The following is a 9,529-nucleotide window of genomic DNA, read 5'->3' on the forward strand; positions in this document are numbered from 1 at the left end:
GGTGTGGTGTGCAACGGGCTTTGACTTATGTTTTCTCTCGTTTGGTAGGAGTGTTAGAGGTGTAACCAATCAGCAGCAACGTGTAAATAAACTAAATTCTGCTAGATCTTTACTGTACATACAATTTTTGATTGAAAAGGCAGTGCGAAATCGGGGCTGAACGTGCCACAGTTTTGTCCCGTCGCCTACAGATTCTGCATACATGTGGAGATATCTTCTTGTAGAGATTTTCATGCCCTGCAGCAAAGGTCAAGAACATGTTGTCATCTTAGAAACTGAAGGTGACCTTTAATAGAAATGTTGCCCTTTCCACATTCTGCGTGTATCACTGAATGTGTCTCATAGCCACATTCTTTAAAAGGAGGCTGTGTTATTAGTACAAAGGACAGCAACTATCAGGTTAATTGATTAATAGGGTCACTAGAAATTAATCTCTGGTCATAGGGTTTTCCTCCAGCCAAGTCATGACACGTCATTACAACCCTTGGTGGCCCCACAACGGAAGCGTGTAATTGCTGCAGGCCACACGAGGCTCTGAGCTCGGCTGCAGTAAAAAATAGCGCAGGGTAACCGTACGTGTGGATTTTCCATTAGATGACAGCAGCGCACATGGTGGTGGAGGCTCAGCCACTCCCGGCAGGCAGCCCAGCCCCCCTACTCCCCGTTGCTCTTCCTGAATGGACGATCACGCTGTCTGCGCTCCACGCCTCCCTGCCTGCCTCATCTTCTGCTCTACCTCTTCATCAAGAAACTCGCTGCAGCCTCTCGGTACTTTATTGCGCGGTGATTGATTCCGGCTCGATTTGTGCAGCGCTGCTTTTTTAAAGGAGCCTTCTGAAGGAAATCGCCGCGTACACTTCGCTCCAGTGTTTCTGACCCAGCGGCTCCTTGATTCTCACCTCTCTGCCTGCCTAGAACATTGTGTCCTTTGTGGGGGAAAATGACTGCAAAGCATCGAAGAGGGAAAGGCAACCACAAGCATGAAGATAACTTTTTCAAAAATGAAGTTGTGGAGTCAGAAGTGCGCGGTGGAGTCAACAATTACGCGCTACACTTGGTTTTATTCCTGCTGATTGTAATTGGCGGTGCCACCGGCGCATGGTTCTGTTTCCAGCAGCACCAAAGTTTAACCTACTTAACAGACAGTCTCATGGGCATGCAGATGAAAATAGTGAAACTACAGTCTTCCCACGAAGAAATGCGACAGTCGAGCAGGGAGGTAAGGAATTAAAAATAAATAAGAAGCCTGTCTTTCCTTTTGAGGGTTTAATCGGTCACCTGAGTTTGCAGCCATTACGCGCACAAGGCGCCTCCTGTGATGGCCTATATCCTATCATGAATCCACTTAAAGTCTTTCCATGAGCTTCTGATTTGCACTTAAACTAAATAAGAAAAGGCCTCAGCACATGCTCACAGTGCGCGTTGCTACTTGCATGCACGGAAAGTAAGTGGCAAGACCTGTAGGCCTCTATCAGATTTCAGAGAGCCAACAGCCTGACTGGAGTGAGTACAAAACGCTGCTATTTCTAACATCCACACAGCTGCTGACGTTTGTAATGAGGATTACTCTTGACCTACTACTGCAGGGACCTTATCACTGACTTTTAGATTTATAAATTACATTTTCTCTGTTCTGTTGTTTTATAACACAAGTCAACAACATGCTCTCAGAGCTGCGCAGAGGATGCTGCCAAAATAATAAGAAACAAGACAGAAGTGTGCCAGGGCTAATTTTAGTCTGTGACACTGAACACCGACTCAGAGGCTGTTTACAGGTCATTGGGAAGATTGTAAGAGAGCAGACACTCATGATTGTTTCATCTGTGTTTCCAAAATGACAAAATTTGTCTAAATACTGTCTTTGATTCTGTAGTATTAGTCGTAATACTTGAAGAGGCAGTTATATTACAGTTTGATGTATCTGCATAAATAAACAGACCCTGTATTGTCACTGCAAACAAAGGTTCATGGGGGCATTAGGTGATATCTTAACTATGTTTAAGTTGCTGCAGGGAACTCCAAGGAGATAAGAGTACTTAACCAAAACTATTCCACTCTGCCCACTCCCTCCTCCTCCATGCAGCCTCACCTTTTGGTTCAGCTCTACTAGCTCAGTCTTGTTAAGGAAATATTTCCTGCACCAGCAGTTAATTAGCCTTTTTGTGACTCATAAGTTTGCCACTGCATTTGCAACGTCTTACCAACACCGCTGGTTGGCTAACTGCCCTGAGTTTTACTCCCAATTAACATATTTAACTGAGAAAATTGTGAGAAAAAGTGGTGTCTTTATGTAAATTCAGTTTGAATGACATAAGGTCTTACAAGGAAGTAAGTTTTTACTGAGCTGACGATGCACTGTCATACCTGTTCTGATTGGCTGTTCAGATTCTGATACTGGTTTGACTGGTTAGGCAGATTTAATAAGAATTTGATAAAATAAAAAAGCATGTTGCTACAGCTTGCATCAGTGGGCATAGGGCTGAGTTGTAAGGCTTGAATATTTAAGCAATGCTGTGTTTATTTTCTGGACTTACATACCTGGATATGGTCAGGGAAATGCAGTATTCATGAGTTAATATTCAAAGAACATATAATTTGAATATTTAAGCATCTTTGGCATCTCAGAGAGACTAGTGTTGTCACGATACCAGGATTTCTAACTTTGATACAAGAACTTGAACGCACCGTATTCAATACCACAGGGCAAAAAATGACATTAATGGCATCAAATTTAGTTTTTTTAATTAAAAGACAAATAAAATGAGTATAACATGACAACAATGACTTAGTTAGTTAGTAGCAGAAAACAGCAGATTGACTGTAGTAAACATTAGCAATAAGACATAATTTGAGGATGCACAGCTGGTACCGTTGTATCAATACTACTGAAAGTAAGTATTGAAACAGTTGTAAATATTCAGAGTTGATGTATCGGTAAACCAGTATTTTTGACAACACCAACAAGACTGTCGAAGCACCAACTCAATGAGAATGATAGTTACTCTAAGTTGCCAGCTTGACTCAGCATCACTCCTGTATGTCTCTTTGCAGCAGCACGTTTCAGAGAGCCTGGAGAGCCGCCTGAATGCCCTGGAGGACTCTTACGCACTGGCCCAGAAACAAGTGGGCATGGCCTTGGCTACAGCCGAACAGCTCAAGACGTCTGACCTACCTGCTCAGGTGCTGTCGCTCCACACAGAGATGAAAGCCCGCCTGGCAGAGATGCAGCAGGCCACCGTGTCTCTGGAGCAGCTGAGCCAGCTGCAGACCATGCTGAAGGGGAAGAGCGAGGAGTTCGAGGGTGTTAGGATTCAGGTGGAGGGCCTGGCCATGCTGAGTGCTGAGCTGTCCCAGAAGGTCGAGGTCTTGACGGGGGGCATGGATGAAGCGGAATCGAAGCTGGAGGAGAAAGTTGGACAGGTTGCCACACTGAGCGCCACCCTGGACGGACAGGCCGCAGAGGTGCTCAGACTCAAAGAGCAGTTGAACACCTACCAGGCTCAGCTTGATGCCAGTACACAGGAGATGGCTACAGTCAGGTAGGTTGAGGCAAGAAAGCATCAGCTTTTGGAGCTTGGGAGAAAATAGCTCCCCTCCTGTGACCCATAACTTTATGTTGTCTTTATCAAAGCCCTGTTGGCTGTCATTGTCTGAGTCTCTGTTCCTCTCTAGACCAGAGTCTGTAGGCCTCATATTCACAGTGTAAGATTGCCCTGATCTGTATAAACATTTCTATTGTATTGATGATTTTTGGAGCTGAATGGTTGGCGTACAATCTGAATGTAATATGAGCGCTCTTTGAAGCTTATGTCAACATCATAGAACTGTGGTTCACAGGGTATTGCTGCACATAAGAAAGCAACGTTATGAAGTTACTGGTGCTAATAAAGGTTCAGGCTTCATGAGGCTACACAGTGAATACTATTTTGATATAACTTTTGTTATGATTTTGTACCATTAAAAAAATTGACATGACTATGGCAAATGTTCTCACTTACAAACTCTCACTGTGAGTGTCTTCTGTCTTTCAGAGCGTTGCTTGAGAGTGAAAAGTCCCAGGAGGCCCCGCAGGCCAGTGTGGAGGAACAGGTCAGTACGGTACTTCAGAGTCTGCAGGTTCTGGACTCTAAACTCAGGGCTCAGCTGGAAAGCATACAGAAGCAGGTCCCCAAATCATAATTTCATATTTTCCCTCTTACCTGTAGTGCCAATTCTAGATTGTTTTGGTGTGTGTTGCAGAGTGTTGGAGATATCAGCCAAAGAGATGTCTGCCTTCTCTCTAATCTAATGAAACAAGATGGCACTTCGCTTGTGGTGCTTAAAGCATCGAGAAAGTACAATTGGAAAAACTCAACAGCAATGCCTCTTTCCAGAAATCATGACTCTGCTACTCAAGATAATCCACAGACCTTGTTGTGAGCAGTTTCATGTAGGAAGTGTTGCGCATCTACTGCTAGCTCACCTAGCACCACTGAGCTAGCTAACCTTACAACTCAGCCAAGGAGGATGCCAATAATGTTAACATTCCATGCTGCCACTAGCATGAGCCTCTCATCCATGAGTAGATAAATGCCTCTTCTCCGCTGTGATTAAATTGGTGGGTGTAGTTTGGTAGAAAGAAATAGTTCCTACATGAAACTGCTCACAACAAGGTCTGTGGATTATCTTGAGTAACCGGGTCATGATTTCTGGAAAACCACTGCTGTCGCCGAGTGCCATCTAGTTCCATTATATTTAAGAGAGGGCGGACATCTCTATGGCTGAAATCTCCAACACTCTGCAACACACTAAAACAAGCTAGATTAATAAATGGCACTACAGGTAAGGGGAAAAATCTGTATTTTTAATTTTGAGGTGAACTGTCCCTTTAACATCTGATACTTCTGTGTGTGGACTGGTAATGTCAGTCTGGACCACACTTGTCACTAGTTTTTAAAATGAATGTAGGTAGAAGGCTATGTAGGAAGATTACGCTGACATTTTTAATCCTTCTGCAGCAGGCTGACATATCTACTTGAACTGCTGAACAAATCAAATGTGTGTGTGACCAGACTAAATCAAATTTCTCTTAATAAAAAAAAAATACATAACTGAATGGGTGACACACATTTTTGAAAAAATCAAAATGGACAGTTTTAAAAGCAGTTGTGTAACATAAGATTATACTTCATCTATAATGTGAGAACATGTGACATGTCCTGGCACACACACTGTTAGCACACAGGTCTCTCTGCTATTTCTGTTCACTGTGTGCCCAAAGGGAACCATAATGAGATTTTCATCTCACTACTCTGAAGGAGCTAATTGCCTGGCATGGTGTCTCTGATGAATTCACATCTTCACTTACATTCACACAGTATAGATTCCTGTTTTGTTTGCCATTTTTCTCTCATTCCATTAACCGAGACACCTGGATGTCCACATAGCAGACCTATAAATGATTTTCTGTCCAGACTACGGTCTACTGTGAATTAATACACAGCATATTATTGCTTTCTATTGATGCAGCCTGTGGGACAGATGGAGGAAGAGGCAGCTCCCGCAGCTATAGAAGAGGCAGCTGCAGCAACTGAAGAAGAAGAGGCACTCCCCGCAGATGTAGAACAAGAGGCGCCCATCTCAGAAGAAAAGGCAGAGGCAGATGAGGGAGGAGAGGCAAGTGAAGGAGAGGCAGCTGCACAGGATGAAGCTCCTGTCGAGCAGGAGGACGCTGTGACAGATGAAACTGCTCCTGCAGAGGAAGCTGAGGCAGTGGAGGAGGATCAGATGGAGCAAGATGAGTCAGTTGTCTTATCAGAAGAGACAGCAGAGGGGGTACAAGGTGAAGAGGAGCCTGAAGAGGAGCCTGAAGAGGAGAACCAAGTAGCAGATGCAGAGGAGGAGAGTCACAAAGCAGAGGAGGAGGCAGCAGCAGAAGAGGAGATAGTGTCTGAAGGAGAGAAGGGACTAGGAGAGGAGGTAGTGTCAGAAGGAGAGGAAGAACAGGAGGATGTAGTAGCTGAAGAGGAGGCAGAGGAGACAGATGAAGAAAGAGAGGGGCATTTAGAAAATGCTTTACCCGAGGATGAATGTAAGTAAAAAATATATGTCAAGAAACCCTCTATAAACATGGCTTCATTACTGTATTGGATTACATTTAAATCAGGTTATGTTCTTCCTAATATTTTGTTATTCTCATCATGTTTTACAGAGTGCTTGTCACCAGAAAGGGATTTATTTTCCACACCGGACATATCCGCCAAGGAGAACGGGAGCTTTCTCAGTCTAAAGTCACAGTCTACAACATGACAAATACTGTAGAAAGGCATTATTGATTGCTGTTGTTTAGGTGCAGTATTCATTATGTGGTTGCTCTTTGAAAAAGGCAGAAGAAATCGGTCACTACGCTGGAGTCGGAGCTGAAACCTGTACCTCAAAAATATGACATGGCTGTTAACTTAGGAAATGATTAATTCAGGGTTTTTACCTGCCAATAACAACCTGAAAAGCCTTAATCCATAAATCTGTCTTTCTACAGAGCGTTTTCCACTCGTCATAACTCACACTTTTTCTTTGTCTCAAGGTTAGGTTCTGTACTAAACTGGAAAACTAAAAGCCAATGACATGAACTGTTTATCAACACACTTGAAGCCATAAGTAATGCCTGTCTTGGTGACATTAAAATGGTTCTTTTTGTCACTGCCTGAAATGTATCGTGAGACAATATTTTGGAAGGATAAAAAAACAGCTGCAGTAACTTAATGCATCCCAGTTGTTTACACAGGCAACACGGCCAACTAAAGAGTGAGCAAAAAAGAGAAAAAAAAAACATCTTTCATATGATAAATGAGAACAATTCCTGAATGTTCTTAAAGTATAGGACAAACTGTAGTTGATTTTTTTTTTTTTTAACTTTTTAAAGTACTTAAAAATGGAAGTTTGCTTTGATATAGCACTTTTGTAACCGATTACAATTCCACTCAGACCTACACACTTGTAGCTGTAAGATACAGTGGTCTTAAAGTCCTCTACCAAGAACTGTTTCACCAACAGCACTCCACTGCTTTAAAGCTCCACTCTGGGCATGGATTGAACCCCTAAAATCTCCTCTCTGCTCATCAAAATTACATATTAATGTTTTGTTTCCATTAAAAAAAATCCCCTCATGCCTTACAATGGCTCAGATGTAACGCTGCTGCTGCATTACAAATTTTTCTTTACTTCAGTACATACTGTTGCATGGAGTATGCATACAACTGGGACATACTACTTCATTTGAAGTTGGAAAAAAAGTACTTGATTTGGAACGCAGAGTACGTCTTTGCCTTTTTTTGTATGCGTGATTTTATGAGTATGTATACAAGCCCCGCCCCTCACCACCTCTCTTGCTGCTTGAGCGTACTTGCTCACCTTCTACTTTGCTCATCAAACGCACAAACCTCTGCTTGTAAATAGTCACAGATAACACGAGCCTTCAGCTTGACTAAGTTATCAAACACTTCATGTTTTGCTAACGTTAGATTTTTGTTCCCGATCACCAGCTCTCAGATGAAGTGAAAGTAAACCTTAACGTGCAAAATACAAATACATAGCTATTCCTGCTTCTCCTAGGATGCCCCTTGTTTCTCAAGTCGAAGAGACTAGTTCCTTCAAGCCTAGACACACCAAACCGACATCGGAGAACTAGTGGCAACGGAGGCCGACTGTTGCGTTGGCTCACATCTCCTGTGTTACACTAAACGCACCACAAACACTACAGCCAATGGCCAACTGGCACTTAAGTTCTGCGCCTGTGTGAGAGGAAATAACCCTCAATACCAGCAAGCTACGATAGTCTATAATTGTCTTTGAGGACGAGGAACTAGAAGGCTGACAGGATGGATTCAAGATGCTAGTTAGCCAAATATCACATTAAAATCATAACCTGATGTTGAAAGAGCAAATAATATTTACTGTGTACTAGCAAATAACAACAATCATTTACAAACTGTTAATGCTAATAAGTTCAGTGGCTAAAAAAATATCTTACCTGATATAACAAGTTAGGTTCGATCTCACACTCTTGACTTAAGCCATTTGTTTACTTTCCTCACTTGTGTTTCTCTGATTTTTCTCACTGAGAGGTTCCACTGTCTCATGCTGAATTGACCTGAGAAAAAAACAAAAACAAAAGGCCCCATCACCGTTGCCCCTCTGTTGACCCCTACCAAAAACTGGTGCAATAGGCACTCGCCAATGGCCCGACATTTACTAATGGTAGCCCATCTGATTGGTGTGGTTTGTGATGTAACAAACCTTGGCTGTCTGAATCTGTGTTTTGTTTTTTGTTTTTTTCATTGGGACACTGCAGTTCCATCGACAAAATGCTCAACCATGGCGTTGACTGCTTGTTTTGCTCGATATGTCTTGTAACACATAGAAAAACATCAAGTGGAAATGTTAAGACTTGATTTACACTTGAGGGGGTCTTTAAAACTTTTAATCAAAAGTACACAATTTAGTCAGACTTTACATCATTTAGTGCTGCTGTGGGTCTTTAACAAATCACAGCAGGTCCTCTATGCATTATTATCACTACTCATAATGTTCTGACTTTGGGGAAAAAAGCAGTTGTTTGTAACTGTGAGCTCAGTGAAGCACCTCAGGGACAACTTGTTCTCCAGATGGATGGAAAACTGTCGCAGTGTTGAACAACAGCTAAATCTTGTGTTTCCAGAGAGACTTTTACAACCTAGTCATATTTATCCAAAACATCAGACCTAAACCAATCAGTGTCAAAATGTCAAAGTTGAAAACCATAAGATTAGGTGATTCAAACTTTACAGTTGTAAACGTGGAGCTTTTGTGTGTAGGCGGTCATGTGACAGGTTGGTGAAGTTCACAAACCAGAGTCAAACAGTAGCTGAAATACACACGTTTAGCTAAATATGAACTAAACAGAAGGACAACTTCATGCTGCAAAGTCATGTTGGACTTTTTAGCATTAGTTGCGCAGAAGAAGAGTTACCCAGCAGGACAGTGACCCTACATATGGATCACAACTATGCCAGGACTGTGAAATCTAAAAGAGGAGCAAAGAGTGCCAGCGTTTATCTCCATAATCTCCAGATCTCAACCTCTCTGTCACTGAACATGGCCGGGAACATCTGAAACAAATAAAGGGCAAAACATAAGGTCACAGTACAAGACTGTTTCTCTGAGATGCGCTGGAATAATGTGAATTCTCAATAATGCAGAAAAAGTGCAAGCTGTGATTAGGGCAAAGGACAAACATGTCAGTTATTAATATCAAATATATTATCAAATTACCTCTGTGGAGACATGACGAATGTTTGTGTAGTCATGCTTCATCGTGTGGAATAAGTTTCTGCTACGTGGATTCAACAGAGTTCTTGGTAGTTTAGTCAGACTTGGACACCACTGTACATTTTACTGAGACTTTTCACTTTTACAGAATGCACTGTTTTTGCCAAGGCTTTGGTTACTCTCAGAATGACACTTCTCACATTGTCGTGTTTTTAAAATAAACCCTGGTTCTTTCACTTTTGTA

The 9,529-nt window shown here is 42.2% G+C and overlaps 1 protein-coding gene across 2 annotated transcripts; it reads left to right on the top strand.

The window, feature by feature from the left end:
• The first annotated feature begins 599 nt into the window (after nucleotides 1-599).
• On the top strand, nucleotides 600-9,529 carry LOC125891360 (uncharacterized). 2 transcript variants are annotated; one of them, XM_049580588.1, is made up of 5 exons: nucleotides 600-1,219; nucleotides 3,055-3,539; nucleotides 4,032-4,089; nucleotides 5,509-6,070; nucleotides 6,191-9,529. In XM_049580588.1, coding segments are annotated over exons 1-5 (1,386 nt in total). In that variant the 5' UTR covers nucleotides 600-940; the 3' UTR covers nucleotides 6,193-9,529. The 2 variants fall into 2 exon arrangements, with proteins under 2 accessions (XP_049436545.1, XP_049436544.1); XM_049580587.1 differs by having other exon boundaries at nucleotides 605-1,219; nucleotides 3,052-3,539.

This window comes from Epinephelus fuscoguttatus, linkage group LG7, assembly GCF_011397635.1.
Source record: "Epinephelus fuscoguttatus linkage group LG7, E.fuscoguttatus.final_Chr_v1".
In the NCBI taxonomy this organism is placed as follows: Eukaryota; Metazoa; Chordata; class Actinopteri; order Perciformes; family Serranidae; genus Epinephelus; species Epinephelus fuscoguttatus.